The 20871-nt window shown below is 37.7% G+C and overlaps 2 protein-coding genes across 3 annotated transcripts; both read right to left on the bottom strand.

Annotated features, from left to right (window-relative positions):
- Positions 1-1098: 1098 nt before the first annotated feature.
- LOC131033675 (probable CoA ligase CCL5) lies at positions 1099-6761 on the bottom strand. 2 transcript variants are annotated; one of them, XM_059220972.1, is made up of 8 exons: positions 5655-5792; positions 5307-5572; positions 4942-5131; positions 3690-3835; positions 3484-3551; positions 3170-3272; positions 3039-3048; positions 1099-1220 (listed from the first exon to the last, which is right to left on the bottom strand). In XM_059220972.1, exons 2-8 carry the CDS (start codon positions 5502-5504, stop codon positions 1117-1119), a joined length of 819 nt encoding a protein of 272 aa, XP_059076955.1. In that variant the 5' UTR covers positions 5505-5572; positions 5655-5792; the 3' UTR covers positions 1099-1116. The 2 variants fall into 2 exon arrangements, with proteins under 2 accessions (XP_059076955.1, XP_057820937.2); XM_057964954.2 differs by having other exon boundaries at positions 5307-6761.
- A 1983-nt stretch (positions 6762-8744) lies between these two features.
- LOC131033676 (probable CoA ligase CCL5) lies at positions 8745-12499 on the bottom strand. Its single transcript, XM_057964956.2, has 6 exons — positions 11380-12499; positions 10525-10714; positions 9778-9923; positions 9571-9638; positions 9272-9374; positions 8745-9150 (listed from the first exon to the last, which is right to left on the bottom strand). Exons 1-6 carry the CDS (start codon positions 12406-12408, stop codon positions 9037-9039), a joined length of 1650 nt encoding a protein of 549 aa, XP_057820939.2. The 5' UTR covers positions 12409-12499; the 3' UTR covers positions 8745-9036.
- Between the last annotated feature and the right edge of the window lie 8372 nt (positions 12500-20871).

Here is a 20871-nt window from a genome sequence, read left to right as displayed (position 1 = left end):
TATAGGGCTGACCCTATCTTGCACATATAACGTGGGAAAAGTACAAAGACTTTAGCACCAAAAGTGCCTTATTGGGCCGACCCAATAAGGCACCAATCCTCATATAAAAAAGCTACATAGAATGCATCTTGATACAATTAATATATATGCAAATCAGATCTGCAATAACAATGCGAAATATATTTTCTCTCCTTTGGTGTGAAGATACCTGATCTATGGATGCGACTCTACTCTGATTGATGCAAACTTAAGTCTATTGTTCATGCTAAAGAAGGCACGATTATGCTGAATACAAAAGGGTCATTTGAAGCCGAAGATATCTGCACATGTATTCAGCCTGAGATAAGTGTTGTAAGACTGCAATTTTATTCATAATGAATAATCAGATCTGAGGATCTGTTGTTGCTGGGTTTTTCCTCCAAGAGGGAGGTTTTCCTAGGGTAGACTTGTGTTGTGTGCCCTTTCTATTTGTGTGCTTTGATTCTTGTGTCTGTGCATTATTATTTCCTGCTCATTATTGTTAATCTGATCATGAAAACTAACAGTCAAGATTCTAAATTGTTTTTTATTTTATAATGCTTTTTCAATGTTTTGAATCAAATTTTATGATTTATTATTAGGAAGTAGAGAGCAAGACAAGAGAAAATAAATGATTCAAATGAATTATTGTCAACATATCAAAAAATATAAAAAAGAAGAGGAAAAAGGGTACAATAATCAAGAAGATAAGGATGAGGATGGGGAAGAGGTTCCCTTTTTTGATTCAAAATTCTCTAACATAGACCACCAGTTTAATAATTGATAAAATTAGAATACCACTAAAATTATAAGTCAAGAATTTCAATGAGAAAAAATACAAATTTGCATATATATACAATTTTATTGTTGATAAGAAGACTATTAATAGAATAATAATTATATATATAGGCATAAATGGAGAAATTTATCTGGGTCCTCATCATTACAGACCACCCATATATGCAGATACATTATAACCTGCTTGCATTTGCTACAGTAGGATGTTCCCTTCACTGGCCCAAATTTCCTCTATCTAAAATGGTCATGTTTGCATGTTTTGTCAGCAAAAGAGAATCTGGATATTGGAATCTTTTGAATTCAAAGTCTTGATACGGAAAGTTTGATCAAATCCTTTCTTAGTGTCTTTCCCGCTGTAGTTTTAGGAATCCCACTCACAAAAGCCACCCTGCGAACCTTCTTGTTGTTGCTCTTTGATACTTTTGTCCTCGATGACAAGAAAATAAAAAGGGAGAAGTTGTGTTGCTTAAATTTCATATTTTGAGGCGAGTGTATTAAGCATGTGGTTATATTCTTAAAAAGCCTTTCTCTCGGGCCAGGCTGGTGACACGGATACATTGAATTAAGCTGACTTGTTATATTTTTTAAAAAGCCTTTCTCTCGGGCCAGGCTGGTGACACGGATACAGTGAATAACACTGACTTGGCATTTATTGAACAACATCTTTGGTTAATATTGTGTTTAATATGTATACGGACTAGTAGCATATACTTTGGAATACTCTATGTGACCGACATATTAAAAGTTTTTGGAAGCATCGCTTTGTTTCATTTGTTTTTGAACAAGTTTATTGTTGGTTGAAGTCCGTCTCAAACCCTAGACGCCATGAGAGATGCAGCCGCCGCTGTAGCAAAGGAGCTCGAGTTAGTTTGTTTGGTTGGGAAGAATGATGCAAGAGTGGTCTTAACAGTGAGCTAAATGGATTTCTGGTTAGTTTCTTTTCAGTTATCAATGAGGTTGCGTATTACAGGTAATATTCTTGTTCATCTGTTTAAAAAAGATTCAGGTATTTCGAATCTGGTTTTTCAGTCATGAAAAATGGAAATAATGAAACAGACTTAGCTTTATTTTTGGTTTTCAAATTTGGGAAATTCAAGCATCTTTAGTTTATCTCTCAGCTTCTCTTTCCGTTGCACAGTTAATCGGTTATTTGTTTTCAATTTGCAAATTCCCGTAAGGGTTTGGTAACCCTATACGAGGGTTATTCTTGAAGATGTTTTTTTGTTTGGGGAAGAGAACAGTTTAAATACAGAACAGAACATGTTGAAATTGGAGTGAGGAGTGTGAATAAGGGAAAGACAAAGAATTTGTTGAAAAAGAAAAACAAAGTGCTGTGTATAACAAAAGACTATCAGAGATTTTTTTGATAGTCGAGGGTTCGAGAGTATTACTCTGTTTTGTTGCAGAGTACATGAGGCTATAATGGTTGAAATTATTTTGTTGTTCAGAGATTGAGTTTTCTCTCTGATATTGTTTAATTTCTTTAAAAGAATGTTATTATTCTCTATCTATGATTCAAAGCCTTGAAGAATATTGTTGCAAAAAATCATTTAGAGAGAGTCATTTGTACAGATTGGTAAAATATACTCGCTCCAATCACTGATGGTTTTGTGACTGCAGAACTAAGTGCAATCATAAAATTACTAGTGACTGTAGCTTGAGTTGGAATGTTTCTATTGGATAAGAAAGAGGGGTTGGTGCTCCTTGAGGCCTTGTGGTTTCTAAATCTTGCGTACTGAGTTGGTGCTCTTTGAAATAATATAAGGGATCTTACCGAGTGGTTTTTCTACCCCAGGAGGGTTTTCCACTCATGAAAACTATGGTGTTATGTGCCCTGTCTTGTCTCAGTTTGTCTTACTGGTTTATGCTCTGATACTACATGTCTTTTGCTTCCTTTATTTCATACTCTGTTTTGTTTGAACTTATGTGATGCAATCTTTGCAATACTCGTTTAACTGTTCTATGTTTTTGTAAAAGAATCAAAAACTTTTTGCTTTCTGAAAAACATGATTCAAGTTTTTCATTTGGTCTTATTATGTATTTCTTGTGTTGTTAACAATGTTAGTTTAAGGTGTCAAGTCTCATTTGTTTAGCTTTTCATCTTACATTCATCTGTGCTTATTATTAAACAAGATTGTCAAGTTGTAAAGAAATTCTTGTGAAAATCGTTACACTCTGATTCACCCCCCCCCTCTCAGAGTGTCTCCACTTCCAACACTTGTAAGGTGCCACCTGAAATGATACATACTACTAATTATTTCACAATACTAGAAGTGTTTGAAGGAAGTCCTAAAATTCCAATCTAATATTGAGAAATCAAAACTCAGGTTCCAATATTTTCAAAGCAAATGACCTGTTTTGCAACAAAGTCGACAACAGTAGCTTCAGAGAGTGTGCTGCCCTGTTTCCTTACAATGTAAGCCATTGGAACTTGGCCTGCTTCTTTGTCCGGAAACCTGCACGAATGATTAAAAATTTCAATGATCCCTCATACAACATAGAAACTCAGGATTACCAATATAGGTAGTGCGCAATAGTTTTTTCAGTAGCATAAAACTCTCCGAACAGAAGTTGAATCAGGTATCAGAATTTAAGTCTGTGTTTAAGAGATGGGTATTGTAGATGTTTCATGCTACAAGTGAGAATGCAAAATCAATTCTTACTTACGGTATCACTCCGACATCAGCAATCTCAGGATGAGAAAGCAGAAGTGCTTCTAATTCTGCTGGAGCAACCTGTAAAGCAATGCACAGAAATACCAAATCATCATGACTGTACTAATATGGATTTTGTTTTTTCAATGTGTCCCAAAGAGTACATTGCAAGTCAGAGGCTAACAAGCCAATCGTATTGAAGGAAATGAAGCTTAATACCTGATAACCTTTGTATTTAATGAGTTCTTTGAGCCTGTCTACTACAAAGACATAGCCTTCATTATCAATGTAGCAGAGGTCGCCTGTACGTAGCCAGCCATTTTCGTCCAAAGCTGAAGTAGTAGCTTCTGGATTGCTGAAGTAGCCTGCAATTGAAAGGCATAAGTTATATGTCTTGTGATCATCTTCTCATGGGATTTTTTTGGTGATGTATGGAAAATGACTTTTTAGCGAGAATTCATATCTGCAAAAACTTTGGGTGCACAGAAATTGTGACTTTCACAGCATTCGAGTTGAGTTGATTTTCAGGATTACTAGAACAAGCTTGTGAGCTTGGCAGCACTTGACCTTGTAAAAAAACTCAAATTTAAGCATGTAGTAATGTAAAATTAAATAGAAGATACTTTTAGACCAGAAAGAAATGTTTAATCAGAAGAAATCTAAGAGATATTTAAGCAAATGACATTGTGCATGGCATCTGATGCTTGCTGTTTCTCCTTTTTGCATTCTATGGGACTGAATATTACTGCTATAACCCTTGTCAGCCACGCCCAACTCTTTTATGTGGTTGGCCACTTTGCATTTACACGGTTTATTATACATTGGGTTTTTTACGAGACACACTGAGCATATGTATATTTTGAATCTTTTAGTCTTCCATCATCCATGTTGGTTAGGTGTTGTATAGTTTACAAGTTTAGTGACAGATTTTTTTTTATATTATTAAGAGTTTTTTAATTTTATCTATGTTTTAACGAAGTTATTCTACATAATTTATGTAATTTGTAAAGCCGTTTCAATGTGTATATTTATATTCACAAATGTTAGGATGAAACCAGAAAGGTTCATCATTATATTCAAGAATGATTAAAAATCCAAACTATTGCATTTTTAATAGAAATTAGAATCCCCTGTTTTTGCTACATATTGATTAGGGTTATGGGCCACGTTATTGCAATGATGTGGACTAAAATCTGGGTCACACTCTTTTCGTTTGACTCTCAGGCATCTGAGAAATGCCTACCATTTTCATTCCATCACAAACTTACAACAATGTTCGTTGCAGTTTTGGGTAACCTTGATCAAAGAGTTCAATCAATAGGGTAGTTGATAATATGGAAAATTGTTTAAACAACAGGGTAGTTTACAACTCTACAACAGAACACTCCGCATAGACTAAGGAACATAAATATAAGGAAGAAAAATAAAAGTATAAGGAAGAAAAATCAAAGTATAAGGAAAATTTCCACACCTTTCATAATTGTTGGGCCCCGAAGCCACAACTCTCCCCTTTGATTTGGAGGGAGAGCAAGGCCAGAATCAGGATCCACTATCTTTGCACCTGTATTTGGGCACAACATGCCTGCTGTTCCGTAGTGTCTGCTCTCCTCTTGGGTGTCTGTGGTTGCTCCTATTGCTGTTGTTTCTGTCAGTCCATAACCCTTGGAAAAAATGTTGCCCCAATCAGAGAATAAAAGCAATGCTCAAAGTGTTGAGGCTTCCAATATCCATAATGTTAAAACGAAAAACTAAACATGGATGGTTTCAAATCTTCTTTCCTTCTACCCAAAAAAAATGAGGTTAATAAAAAACCCAAAACAAGGAGGGCGAACTTACCTGCATTATTGTGATGGAGGGAAATCTAGATATAAACTCTTCAGTTAACTCCTTGCTTAGGGGTGCCCCACCACAAAGCACAGAATGCAGAGACTTCAAATCATACTTCCTAGAAATCTCTGTTTTTGTCACAGCCAGCAGTATTGGAGGTACAAGAGGCAAATAGGTCACTCTGTACTTCTCAATGGTCCCAAGCATTTCCCCCAACTCAAACTTAGATAGCACAACAATAGTTGAACCAGAGGCCACCAGCCCACAAGCAAAAGCTGCAAGGCCATACATGTGAAACATGGGCACAGTACACACAAAACAATTGTCAGAAGTGGTAGACAAGTTAAGCCTACTTACCGAAACACAGACCATGGATATGAGGTTTCTGTGGGTGGAGATGACGCCTTTGCTGAGGCCAGTTGTGCCAGAAGAGTAAAGCAAGGTAGCAGTGTCATCTTGCTTGATTTGGACATTGGGAGCTTTAGCAGGATCTGTTGCCATCAGGTCCGCCAAAGACCTTGTGGCAGAGGAACCGCCATTGTTGGTTGTTCCCTGACTGAAGCCTGGTATTTTTGATATCAGAACTAGTAGTAGGTTCGTATCAGCCAATTTGTTTACCAGTTCTGATGTAACGAAGGCCAGGACAGCAGATGAGTCTCTGGCCTGATTTCTGATCTCTGCATTTGTGTTAAGTGGATTGGTGGTTGTGACAATTGCACCCACAGACATAATTGCCATGCAGATGATGGGGAAGTAGACCGAATTAGGCGAGATGAGGAGAATTACATCGCCTTTCTTGATGCCCATTTCGGCTAACCCTGCTGCTAACGATCTGACGCTGTGCCATAGTTGGGGAAATGTGATTTTGTATCCTGTTGCAGAATCAATGAAAGCGATCTTCCCAGTATGGGGTTGCTGCGAGAGGAAAGCTGGGAGATTCAAGTACTCGTCTTGGGGAAGATACAGTGGCCTTCGCTTGCTGTAGTAAATAGAATTTGAATTGCAGTATCCACTGCTAGGATCCACCTACAGATCCATAATGGATTTCAACTTTACTTCTAAAATGAAAGATCTCTCTCTATTCTTCAACAAATTTGTGCACCCAGGACAAATGGCAAGGAAGAAAATTCAAATGAAATTTCTCATCTATAGGTGCTACTTATGGCTGAGGTTGCTGCATATAATTTGATTGATATCTATATTGCTGTGCGTAAGGATCAGTCAACGGAGTTACGTGTTGACTTGGTTGCAGATGCTATCAGTCCTCAATTTGATGGTCCATATGGCCATTTTATCAACGGGGTAAAATAGTGGACTGTGTCCAAGGAAAAGGGGAAAATAAGGTGAATATGTTGATACCAAGGAAGAGGAAGGTATCAGAGGAGGAGGTCATTGTGAAGTTTATGATGTATATTCACCAAGGGATCATTAATCTTGTGTTATAAAAATAGGTGGTTCAGAGGTCATTGTGAAGTTTATGATGCATATTCACCAAGGGATCATTAATCTTGTGCTACAAAAATAGGTGGTTCAGAGGTCATTGTGAAGTTTATGATGCATATTCACCAAGGGATCATTAATCTTGCGCTACAAAAATAGGTGGTTCAGATCTGAGAGCTAGCTAAGGGTTTGGATGGTTGCCCTAATGAGTGCATTCAAGAGGCAACATGAAACAATTGTTAAACTTGGGATATACCACAAGGTGGTGGAACACCTTTGATGTCACTCATCTTTTTTGTCATGTAGAGCCATACTTTCCACTATTGTAAGTTCTTTTCTTCTTCATGATGATGTTGGTGACCTTATCGAATAAGGTGAGGTTCACTTTAACTATAATTTGGAGCACTTGCATGTTATTAAGAAGACACACATATGTCTACAAATTGTTGTTGAGGCAATAGCCAATACATTGTAGGTATCCCTTCTTGAGGATTTTATTCCTCTATTCTCCAAGAGTTGTGAGTTAGAAGAAGATGAGGTCAAAGATGAGACAATGAATACCTAAATTCAAATGTGAATTGTACAAACTAGAACCATGAGTGTGTTAAGAATGCGAGGAAGAGGCCTGTGTAATTTGTCTTTTTCTCTGTTAGATGTTTTGAATATGTATTTTTTCTATGTTTATCAGTTTGGGTGAGTTTAGTTTTGATAGAGGCTTCAACCATTTTGTTAGATTGAAAAGATGGGGACATATAATAGATCATGTTTGTATCGTCATCAACCAATGTGGTAATACAGGGTTTAACCCAATTTTTATTGGTTTCTAGACCTAAACAAGGTAATATAATTTTTAAAAAAATTCATGTCATGTAATAGTGTAGTATTTATTTTTTTAAAGATTATGAAAATATTTTTTTTTTAATTTTCTAATGTTGAATTATTAAAATGAGAATCGTAATAATGACTAAATTATTAATCATTGAAAATCAAATGATTATTCAATAAATCACCTTTGTAATTGATTATTTGTGGTTGGGAGTATGTTTAATAAATTTGTTTAGAATTATAGTATTTCTTTAAAGATCTGTAATGTGCTTGACCTCATTACATATGATTCCGTTTCATTCTCCGACACGTATATATCCATTCATGGTTGCCAAGGTTTATATCAACTTCTTACTTGGCATCAAATTAGCGATTCCCAGCTCTATTGATTACCGACTTTAGTCGGGCAACTTCATTGTCCTTATGTCTTATTCATACCAACTCATGATTCCGTTTCAAATTTCAATCCTTACATACGTAATCGACATTTTTTTAATGGCCGCCCATATCATCCATAAAAAAGGCGTTAGATTTAGTCCTAGGATCTGCAATAAATTTTGACGTCTTAGCTAAAAAAGGCGTTGATTTAGTCGTCAGAACTGCAATAAATCTTGGTGTCTTAGCTATATACATCCAGTTGAATTTAGTTCATTTTTCGGCTATCGATTTGCCCACATGTGGCCCCGGATTTGGTTCGATTCGAACCCGGTCTGGATTCTGGATAGAACGTGGCCGACTCTTGAACAAACGTCGGGAAATAGCAAACGCTTTGTTGATTTTTAAAAAGTTTTTGCCTTTTACTTTGACTGGAAATCTGGACCTTTTGTGTTTTCCAGTTAGAACTTTTTTTCGTTTCAAGGATATGAACTTTTTTTTGGCTTTGAAATTTTCGTGAAAGAAACTTTTCGTTTACATCAGTCCATTCCTCTGGTCATTCGCAGCAGTTCGTAGAAGGCTGCGACTTTTTGTCAATGTGTGGGGCATGGGAAGCCACCCAAACGTTCCTGACCTAGAACAAATATATCCAAGTCAAATGTACAACCTTTGGGTGATTTCGAACTGACCTACCCATTTACTTAATCCAAAATTTTCATATGAAACCCCTACTGTTTATGATATTAAATCTTACTCACTTTTTCTGCTAACTTGTGATGGTACATTACATAAAATTTGAGCAGAACATTAATATGCAAGTGCAAACTCAACTTTTATTTGTATGGTGGAAGGGCTACAATTGTTTTTGCTACGGACAACACCAATTTGATGTCCAAACAAACAGGAGCAATAGTAATTGTTAGATTATATTTTCCTAGAATACTATGAGCAGGCATAAATGGAGGAACTCTGATCATGGTCTTGGTCTTCATCATGACAGACCACATAACTTGCTTGCATTTGCAACAGTCAGATGTTCCCTTCCCTGGTTCTAATTTCTTCTATCTAAAGACACTCTGGATACTGAAATCTTTTGTCTTTAAAGTCTTGATGCAGAAACTTTGATCAAGTCCTTTCTTAGTATCTTTCCCGCTGCAGTTTTTGGAATCCCACTCACAAAAGCCACCCTGCGAACCTTCTTGTAAGGTGCCACCTGAAATGACACATACAACCAATTATTTCACAGTACTTGAGGAGTTGGAAGCAAGTCCTAAAATTCCAATCCAATGATGAGAAGTTAAAACTCAAGTATCAATATTTTTAAAGCAACTGACCTGTTTGGCAACAAAGTCCACAACTGTAGCTTCAGAGAGTGTACTGCCCTGTTTTCTTACGATGTACGCCATTGGAACTTGGCCTGCTTCTTTGTCCGGAAACCTGCACCAAACATTAACAATTTCAATGATCTGTCATAAAATATAGAAACTCATGATTACCACTATTGTACTCGAGAGTTTTTTGAGCAGTACAAAAGTCTCCGAATCACGTATCAGTATTTAAATCTGTTTTTGAGAGATGGGTATTGTAGATGTTTCATGTTATAATTAAGGATGCAAAATCAATTCTTACTTACGGTATCACTGCGACATCAGCAATCTCAGGATGAGAAAGCAGAAGTGCTTCTAATTCTGCTGGAGCAACCTGTAAAGCAATGCACAAAAATATCAAATCATCATGACTGTAGTAACATGGATTTTCGCTTTTTTGGTGTTTCCAAAAGAGTACATCTCAAGTCAGATGCTAACAAGCCAATCGAATTGAAGGAAATCAAGCTTAATACCTGATAACCTTTGTATTTTATGAGTTCTTTGAGCCTGTCCACTACAAAGACATAGCCTTCGTTATCAATGTAGCAGAGGTCCCCTGTACGTAGCCAGCCATTTTCGTCCAAGGCCGAAGTAGTAGCTTCTGGATTGCTGAAGTAGCCTGCAATTGAATGCAGCATGTTAAAGGTCTCGTGATCATCAAGATTCTCATGGGAATCTTTTAGTGATGGATTAAAAATGGCTTTTTAGCGAGAATTCATATCTGCATTTAGCCTTTTTTCCCTTTCATTGTCATCTTTGCTATTATGACTTGTTAGGCTTTTATTCTTGTTTTTGTCCTTTCCTATTGTCTAGAACAAATTTAGATCTACAGGTTGCTTAATCATTCTGTAATGCATCTCATCGTGATATCAAAACAAATACTTCGCGAGAAGTTGATTGTGATGAGCTAAAGTGGTAATCATCAGGGATTTCTTAGGGAAGCCTATGGCTCAAATGTGTAGAGCTGGTTACGGCTTTAATTATCAAGATTGCGAAAAGTACTGCATTCAAATCCTGTATTTGCAAACGATAGGATTCTATCATAAAGAAAGCTTTAAAAAGAAAAAAAGAAAATGAAAAAAAAGGCTATTATAAGGCTTATGACACTTAAGCGTCATTGAAATATAAACATGATTGAATTTTGACTACGGGGAATACATACCATACCCAATATGAAGAAGAAAAATAGAAGCATAGGGAAGGAAGAAGAATTTCCACACCTTTCATGATGGTTGGGCCCCGAAGCCATAGCTCTCCCATTTGATTTGGAGGGAGAGCAAGGCCTGAATCAGGATCCACTATCTTTGCATCGGTACTTGGGGCCAACATGCCTGCTGTTCCATAGTGTCTGCTCTCATCTTGGCTGTCCGTGGATGCTCCTATTGCTGTTGTTTCTGTCAGCCCATAACCCTGGGAAAAAATGTTTTCCCAATCAAAAAATAAAAACAAGGCTCAAAGTTTTGAGGTTTTCAATACCCATTAAAAACAAAAACAAAAACAATTTTTTTTTCTTCTAAAAAGACATGTCATAATATTTGTTTTTTAAAACATCAACATTTGAATCACTATTCATGATCCATGATCCTTCTGATGCATAATGAAATGTGATCTAAAACATTAGGTCGTGATCCATGGTTTTTTTTTGAATCATGAAGGGTGAACTAAAACACCAGGCCATGATTCATGAAGAAGGGTGAACTAAAACACCAGGCCATGATTCATGAAGAAGGGTGATCTAAAACATCAGGTCGTGATCCATGGTTTTCTTTATGAATCACGAAGGGTGAGGTAAAACATCAGAATGCAATTAATATACAAACAATATTTGAAACCCTAGATGTTTTGGATTTGAACACTCGTGGTTTAAAAAATGTTATTCATTGAAACAATAGATGTCGAATTAAGCCTGAGAGGTGATCCAAAGGATCGATGATTTAGACAATAATTATGCATTTCATTAGGAAAGGTGATCCAAAACATAGATGGCTTAAAACCTTATTATCACATTATTTCAGTCTATTCTTCTACCAAAAATGAGATTAAGGGAAGACCCAAAACGAGGAGGAGTAACTTACCTGCATTATTGTGATGGAAGGAAATCTAGAAATAAACTCTTCAGTTAACTCCTTGCTGAGGGGTGCCCCACCACTAAGCACAGAATGCAGGGACTTCAAATCATACTTCCTAGCAATCTCTGTTTTTGTCAGAGCCAGTAAAATTGGAGGTACAAGAGGCAAATAGGTCACTCTGTACTTCTCAATAGCCGCAAGCATTTCCCCCAACTCAAACTTGGATAGCACAACAATAGTTGACCCAGTGGCCAGCAGCCCACATGCAAAAGCTGCAAGGCCATAGATGTGAAACATGGGCACAGTGCACAAAAAGCAATTGTTATAACTGCTAGGCTTCATAAAAACACAGGCCATGGATATGAGGTTTCTGTGGGTGGAGATGACGCCTTTGCTGAGGCCAGTGGTGCCAGAAGAGTAAAGCAAGGTAGCAGTGTCATCTTGCTTGATTCGGACATTGGGGGCTTTAGCAGGATCTGTTGCCATCAGGTCCTTCAAAGACCTTGTGGCAGAGGCACCGCCATTGTTGGTTGTTGCCTGACTGAAGCCTGGCATTGTTGGTATCAGAACTAGTGGTAGTTTGGCATCAGCCAATTTGTTTACCAGTTCTGATGTAACAAAGGCCAAGACAGCAGATGAGTCTCTGGCCTGCTTTGTGATCTCTGCAGCCGTGTTAAGTGGATTGGTGGTTGTGACAATACCACCCACAGACATAATTGCCATGCAGATGATGGGGAAATAGACCGAATTGGGCGAGAGGAGGAGAATTACATCGCCTTTCTTGATGCCCATTTCGGCTAACCCTGCTGCTAATGATCTGACGCTGTGCCATACCTGAGGGTAGCTGATTTTGTATCCTGTTCCAGAATCAATGAAAGCTATCTTCCCAGTGTGGGGTTGCCGCGAGAGGAAAGCAGGGAGGTTCAAGAACTCTTCTTGGGGAAGATTTAATGGCTTTCGCTTGCTGTAGTAAATACAATCTGAATTGCAGTATCCACTGCTAGGATCCACATGGAAATCCATTATGGATGTCATACTTAGGTGCTTCAAAAGTAAAAGAAAAGATATTTCTCAATTCTTCCAACAAATTTGTGCACGCAATCAATACCAATGACAACGAAATACTCATTTTTTCGCCGAGAGGCGATCTACAATGGAATCGATCTTATCCGTTAACACAAAACCATTTTTATAAGAAATTGACGTGCATTCAGATGTCAAAAATCTCAAGGAGTGGCGATATAGCTGTAGCGGATTGTATTCTTGGCCAAGGTGAATATTATTGGCCAGTGCGACTATTCTTGGTTAGGGTGACCCAACTCTGCTTCAATATCTGGCAGTGATGTCAGAGGATTTGTGTAACGGTGTACAAGCAGAAAATTACACTTAATCCAATTTTGTAGGGCATTGCATCTCACTCTCATGCGTTACATTTTGTAGCGCATTTCACTCCACCATTGAGCGTTACATTTTGCACGACAAAGATGACTTAAAATAGTCAGTATTGCATAGGCTACCACTTTTCTCCATTCATACATAGCGAACATCTCTTACCATTTCTCCATTCGTTTCTTCGTTTACCTTTGGAAGTTCAGAGCCTCAACTATTTGAACATGATCATGTTCCTTTTGGTCACTGCGATAGCTATGCAGTTGTATTCTCTTGCTTTCGACAAGCTTTAGGTTTGCATTTTCCTTTGTCAATATTTTATATTTAAGCCAAAGGAAGAAATACTGGCATTTCTCTCTGTATCTTTTCTAAATTTTCAATGGAGAAATTTTAGGAATTTGATTTAGAGAACAATGTTGAAATCATGGCATTCTTATTTTTATCATAGGCACACATTTGAATATTTTTATTATTTAAGTTGAAATCTATAAGTAAGTTGTTTCATAAAAGAGTTTTGAATTCATGGCGTTCTTATTTTGGAATATCTTCAACAATCTGTTGAGGAGCCAATCGATTTAAAGGTTTATATTTCATTAAATTCTGTCAAATCTCTGCCAAAAAATTATATTTACATGAGATATTGCCTAGAAATCTTAAAAAATCTCCATTCATAAATTCATAAGTGAATAGCCTTAAAGGCGTGAGAGTTCAGGGAGGTTAATGGGCGCGCTGGCCTAACAGAACTCCTAAAATTTGATTCGCTTTAATGGAAATGAAGCACAGTAATGTTGTAGAATTCTTTATTGCAGTTCATGTGTAACACACTTATCTCATAAATGACGGCAAACATATCGAGGATTTGAACTGTTGATCTGTTAATAACTTTTCTTTTTTATTCAATAGGTTTCCACTTTTGCATGCCACACACAGATTTTCGTCAGATTTGATTTCTTCATAAAACATAGGAATTCATTGATTACAACAGATATGCTCAGGTAATATCTGCTTATATTTGTTTGTCTGTAAGTTCAACTTTGATATTATTGCTACATAATATATTATAGTTGTCTTTGGTTTTGATGGGCAATTTGATTCATGATGTTATTTAGTCAATGTTAACATCTTGCATTCAATTGTTTATCTCTTTATGTTGGCAGAATATGTTTTCGAAAAAAGCCCTCAGTAGTTGTACCAAAAAATTGTCCGCGGTATATTGTTTGTTAGGGTTTCTTAAATCTTAAACAATAACAAATGTTGCAGGCAGTTTATTTGTAGGCCAATTTCATTAACCCTGCCTTGTGTGAACATATATTCAGTTTATTGTGATTCAGTTTATTGTGTATATCTCTGATGTGTTTTGTTTCTAACGGACCAGCATTGCAAGCACATACGGTTATGATCTAATATCTCTGCCAACTTTGGATTCAATTGACTCATTACAGGTATTTTGCATGTTATTGTATTGTCTTGTACAAATGAAAAAAGAAATCGCATATGTTAATATTATCTTTGTTCATTACCAGGTGCTTTGAACAGACAATTTGTTCTCCATTGTGCAATCAACACAAAAACTGAGGCAAGTAGCACAATAACTATTAGCAAAGTTGAAAAGTTTCGATGACCATTTAAAAATTCCATTTTCTAGAGATATGCACTCTCTCAAATGCTCTATATTGTAGAAGCTTAGAAGGGAATTTTCAGTGCATGCAAAACTAAAATCTCTGTATCCAAATCTGCTATTATTTTGTTTGTAAACTAATTTATTTAGAAAACTCTCACAGCACTATAACGCATCCTAAAAGAAAACATTAACATACGAGGAAAAAACGCTTTATTCAGAAAGAAGAAGCTTTCCACGCTTTTTATAGTTCTCTAGATTTTGTTGAGAAGCTCTTCCATTTGTACAGTTCATCAAGGCTATTTTGGCTTTAAAAGACTTGTGGCGCAGTAAAGCACTTTCTCAAAGATGAATTATGCTCTTCTAAATAGAAACACTGACACGTATTCATAAAAATATGACTGAAATTTCTGTACGAAATTTTTTTGGTTGAAAATCACATCTCTGTAATCTGTATCATGCAGGGAAAATGACATGGTTGACCCATATTTTAAAAGTGGCTCGAGAAAGTGGTGTAATGACCGTGAAAATTTATTCCATGTTATTTGGGATGAGCTCTGAGCTACTTTAATGGGTTCTCTTTAAATTCCATTAAAAACATGCAGGATAACAAGTCACATTCATTCCAATCTAATCCAATCATATCATGTGATTTTACGTACTTAGAATAATTTGAATATAAAAAAAAGAAAGAAAAACTTATTTATCTCAATGAAAACACTTACCTCAGTCACGCACCCACTGTGACAAAAGCTTCATTCTGATCCGAACACAAATGCCCCATCAATATTGTGAAGAAGCTTTTGATTCTCCCATTTCGAGCTGGAAACGTAAACATCATTATTCTTTGTTTATGTTTGTTTTTCAATCTGCTTGGGTACAAATCTCACACGCCCTTGGTTCTGGTCTTGTCGAGTCTTGAACCGGTGAACTTTGGCTTTTGTTGTTCCTAGAGTCTACTGGTGTTGCTGGGTTTCAAACTAGAGACCTTTGCAAGCTTAACTATGCCAAACCTCCCAACTGCTGTTGCTTCTTCTTCTTCTCCGACCAACAGTAAAACTGCAAAGCTGATTCAATATAGGATGAAAAAATCATGATTCACAGCTACTGACCAACAGTAAAATTGCGCACTCCTACATATTAACATGTTTAAAAATGCATTGAAAAACTTTGCACCCCTACAAAACTTCAAAGAAATGAAAACACACGCATTTAGTTTACAGTAATAGGAAACATTTATTCAACAAACACAAAGGACCCCATGAAAATAAGAACATATAAGAGGACTAACAAATGTTTTAGCAGATGCCCTTTGTTTTGTCCCCAGAGTTTTGAGGATGGCGGGCATGGCATCCCTTTCTTCGCCTGTGACTATGGCTATCACCACCATTCGACTCTGTGATAGCTTCTTTTGCCTGCTGCCCCTTTTTATCTTCTTCACTAATGGCTAAGCCTTGAACTGCATGAATTATCTTAGGAGGAAGCTCTTCCAATTCCTTCGATACTCTGTCAACATCTGCAGCCAGGCGCTCTGCCAGCGTTCGGTTGTGTAAAGCGGAAAATCGCGGTCGAACCCTAGTTGTTCTCCCCTCTTCCGACTCCGAGGAGAGAGAAGGGAGGTTCGCTAGGATTCGATGGGTTTTCACTTAAGGGGAAGACTTTACATTCAAAAGAGGGGTTGAAACTCATAAGATTCAATCCCACACAATGTAAGATTGGATGCTAAATGAATTTCAAGGGTTAGGAAAGCAAGGCTACCCTCTTTTGTAAAGAATGTGCATAGAAGAATTAAGCTAAGCATGCATAGAAAGTGACAAAGATTCGCTTATAAACTGAGTTTAGGTTATAGGATGAAGCTGCGGACCTGGAATTAGCAGTAAAATGTCGATACGGCGCTGTCCTGCAAATTTGAGCAAAAGTTGTCGGGACAATGGCGCCCGGCGCCACGGTCCTCCGAAAAATCCGTCAAACGAAGGGGGATCGGTTCGTCTCTGCACAAGGATTCCAGATCTTCAATCTCAGCCGCATACCTGCAACCTACACACAGAAAAGCGAAGACGATTGGGGGGGTTAGGGATTAGGGGTTTGCCTTTAGATCAAACCCCGGTTTTGGAATTAACCAAGAAATGAGCAAGAGCTATAAATGTAAATGACTGTAATGTAAACAAGTACTAATACCTTGTTCTAAGGATGTTGGTATCCTTATGTGCGAAGGTTTAGATGTTGTATGTTGTAGTATGTAGTATGTTGTATGTAGCATGCAGTAAGTGATCTCCTCTTCAATGGTTGAATCCTTGTCTTGAATGCAACACTTAGCCTTGAATGGAGACTTAGAAGGAATGCTTGAATGCTTGAATGCTTGAGTATAGTTTCCACGCTTTTTCCGTCATGTATGTGTTCTCTCCAAATGAGAGAGAAAAATGTAGTTTATATACTTGTCAATTAGGGCTGATAGACTGATTTTCCCGACCTTAGGCCGACCAGGGAAGTATATTTCCAAATTGCAATCAAAAAGACCCGATATCACTTAGGAGACCGGGCCCAAAATAGGACCCAGGGACCAGGGCGCTGGGCGCCCAGGTCCTGAGGGACCAGGGCGCTGGGCGCTCTGGTCCTTAGGGACCAGGGCGCTGGGCGCTCTGGTCCCACCTCCGGGACAGCGGGGTGCAAGGAGGTTCAGGCCAAGGTGCTTGAAAAATGCAGTTTTTGGTGTCGTGAGCAAGTTTTGGGGTCTCCATTCAGGTTGCGTGTTGCATCGCCATCGTGAAGACCAAAATGCAGTCGAAATTGCAAGTGTCGCAATTTTAGGACGCTACATTTAGCCCCCACTTTAGCGGGAGTATGTATGCTCATACTTCCGATAAAGTACAAGGAAACAACATTGAAAGACTTTCACCACGTCAAGGAGGCAAGATACACCAAGCCCCCAGTGGACTAAGGATCTTACGACTTCGATTGACAAAGTAAAAGGGAAGATCACGAGGGAGAACCATGACTGTCAGTAGTAAGGTTCCCTCACTATGAGTCATGTAAGAGAAATACCGAAAATTTTCAAGGCAAAGCTAAGTTCTCCAAGAAATTTTCAAGTATCGTGAAAGGATAGTCAGGGTGTATGCCCCCCTACGTTAAAGCGATCGCACGCGCCTTAACGGGGGTGATTGTTTTAACGTAGTGATACACATAAGAAATGAGAAAGGAAAGGAGCGCGTTATCGCAAGGATTTAGCTCCCAAGTGTGAGATAAACCCAAGGATAATAGACACAAAACACAAAGCACGAGGTGACTTCGCTTTCCTCGGGGTCAGTATGCTATATGATAAGTCATGTATATATCATATGTATGTATGCATAATTGTTCTTCATTCCCCAATCAAGAAAGGTCACCTAGAAGAAGGGAACACATGTGTCTTTTGAGTCAACATGAGAGAGATCGAGAGATCTCAATGCTTTGCATCGTCCTCAAGTAGACAACACCAAGGACAACAAATAGAAGAATGAGAATAACATATAGAAGAAGTAACAAAAGGGAGGGGGAGAGAATCTGCTATGCTAATGTAACTAGTCTAGCACGTCATCTACCCCCCGATCTTGCTGATCAATGTTTCGGGAAGGCAGGGAACACGCTAGAGGAGGAACATCCAACATAGCAGATGGAGCTATCACAAGGTCCAAACAAGGGCTATGTTCATGTTCCAAGCCACGTTGTTCTTGTCTAGGAGCTAGGATAAGTGCTTTAGAAAATTCATTAGATAAATGGTTATCAACATCAACAAGTTCATATTCACTATCAGAAGCAAGAGGAGTAACATTTTCATCATGAATAACATTTTCATCTATATCATCATCAAGATTTATAAAAATAGGATCTTTAACTCGCACAGGATCAAAACCATCATGCATCTTATGTTTAGGAGATTTAGGCTCAATATCCGGCTGAGGCGAAAATGGAATAATGCTTGTTGAAGGTGTTTTTGGAGATTGTAAATTTTGAGAAGCGGCTGCTTGAGCCCTAAGATGACGTTTTCGTCGGCGTTCGCGTGCAGAACGATTACGTCTAGTCTTAGTAGGAAGTGTAGAAGATTGAGGAGGAGGAATGTTCTCATCCTTAGTACTTGGGTGTTTAGGTTGCGGTCTCTTAGGCTGGATAATAGGAGAAGAAGAAGGTCTCTTTTCTCTATAAAAGGCAGGAGGAGGAACTGCTCCATATAAAGGAGGAATTTTTGATTTAGGGAGAAGACCAAGTCCATCATGACGAGGAGGTATAGGTCTACTCTTAGAAGGTTTATCAGGCATAGACATAGTCACATCCATGGGGACGGGTTGGGAATCTTCTTGAGGAAAGACATTAGTTTTATCTTTCAAAGGAAGAATTTCCTTCTCAAGAATGATAGGAATGTCAAGTTTAGGTGTTCTAGGTTCACTTAAAGATAGGATCATATCTGTTTTCCACTTTTGATAAGATTTGAAAAGATGATCACTTCGCGGGGGAAGAGATTGGAATTGTTTAGGCCAAAAATAATCAATAGGAACACTAGAGGTTCTTTCAGCTGGTTTAAAGAGACTATGATTGACAGTAACAACTTCACCATTATGGGGAAATTTCAAACACTTATGTATAGGAGAAGCAATAGCCTTCATGGAAGATAGCCAAGGATAGCCAAGCTTCACACGAAATTGTTCGGAAGAAGGAATAATAGCAAAGTTCACATCAAGAGATTTATTATGGACCTCAATAGGCAATGTAATAGAACCAATTGCAGGAGAAGAAAATGCATCAAATAGTTTCACAATCACATCTGTTTTGTCATAGATCACTTGATTCAATTGCAAAGTAAAAAGAAATTCTTCAGTAATAACATTAATCATGCACGAAGGATCAATAAGCACTCCACGGCAAGGTGTATTCTTGACTTTTGCAACTATGTATAAAGGACCATCAGGTGCTCTAATGGTTTCACTAGAATCAAATGTGATGGAAGGTTCTTTAGGGATTTCTTGCTGCTCTACAAAGTTAATCACATTCGGAGTCATAGACACAAGACCATCAGATGAAAGAGAGGAATCATTAGCCTCAATTGCATTAGAGGTATGAGAAGGCAATGGATCAGTGAAAATCTGAAGATTTTGGTTAGGAGGAGCTACAGATGTGTTGCCTTTATCATTCACTCCAGAAACAGAAATAGTATTATTATCAATCAAATCCTGAATTTTACCCTTTAAAGAAAAACATTTTTCAGTATCATGACCAGGCTGACGATGAAAATGACAAAAAGCTTTGTGATCAAAATAAGGTGAAGTAATCTTTGCAGGATCAATTTGTCTTATAGGAGGAAGAGTAAGCACATTTTGTCCCAATAACTTATTCATAATATCATGCAATGATTCATTCAAAGGAGTATACTTTCTTTCTTTCCTGAAAAATTTAGAAATAGGAGGCACACCTGATGCTGCATTCACATTGTTGTTGATGATGTTTTCATTGAATTTGATGGAATCTCTGTTCGGTTTAATCTTCCCAAATGGTTGTTGACTGCTATCACCCTTATCACTTGGAGCCATAGGATGTGATTGTTCCATTTGACTCACAGTCAGTTGATAATTGTGAAGAGTGGCACACAACTGTTGGAAAGAAGTAAACTCAGAAAACAGAAGTTTGTCTCGAATATATTTTTGTAAATTAGAAATAAAGATTCTTTGAATATCAATATCAGGCACTGGAAAAGAAATTTGAGCATACAAATGCTTATATCTACCAATAAAATCAGTCACTTTTTCTTTAACACCTTGTTTACAATGCATTAAATCAATCAAAGTAACTTTAGGACTTATATTGTTTTGAAATTGTTGAATGAAAGCATTTGCAAGTTGTTCGAAAGAAGTAATAGAATAAGAAGGCAACGAGCAATACCATTGTAGGGCTTTGTCTCTTAATGTTCTAGTGAACAGTTTTGCAAGCAACCTTGAGTCATAAGCAAAATCAGTACAAATTGTTTGAAAAGTCTTAACATGTGTTAGAGGATCTCCTTTACCATTATAAAGCTCCAAATGCGGAATTTCAACATGTTTAGGAGGGATAGCTCGAACAATATCAAGAGAAAGTGGGCTCGCAACATCAAATGTGGGCACACTAAACTTAGATTGATTCATAGAGGCAATTTGTTGATGTAAAGAAGAGACAGTTTGTGCAAGATTGTTAATGGTCGCTTCAGTCGAAGAATTCATATTAGGTGTGTTAGATTGAGATGGAGGTGTGATGTTATTGAAAGAAGGTAAAGAGTAAGGTGGTGGGACCCTATGATAGTCAACCATAGGGGATGATTGGATAGGAGGAACACTACAAGGAGGAATGGAATGGTTAAATGAATTGCCCCCTTGCGTCATGTTCATTTGTTAAGATGTAATAGGAACATTCATTGAAGGAATGTACGAAGAAGTTGGATTGAATGAAGGAAGAGGATTAATTGAAGAAGAGGGAGGATTGCCCCCATGACT

The sequence above is a fragment of the Cryptomeria japonica genome, chromosome 5, assembly GCF_030272615.1.
Source record: "Cryptomeria japonica chromosome 5, Sugi_1.0, whole genome shotgun sequence".
Classification (NCBI taxonomy): domain Eukaryota; kingdom Viridiplantae; phylum Streptophyta; class Pinopsida; order Cupressales; family Cupressaceae; genus Cryptomeria; species Cryptomeria japonica.
The sequence above is the reverse complement of the archived record's forward strand: the minus strand, read 5'-3'. Positions and strand labels throughout refer to the sequence as shown.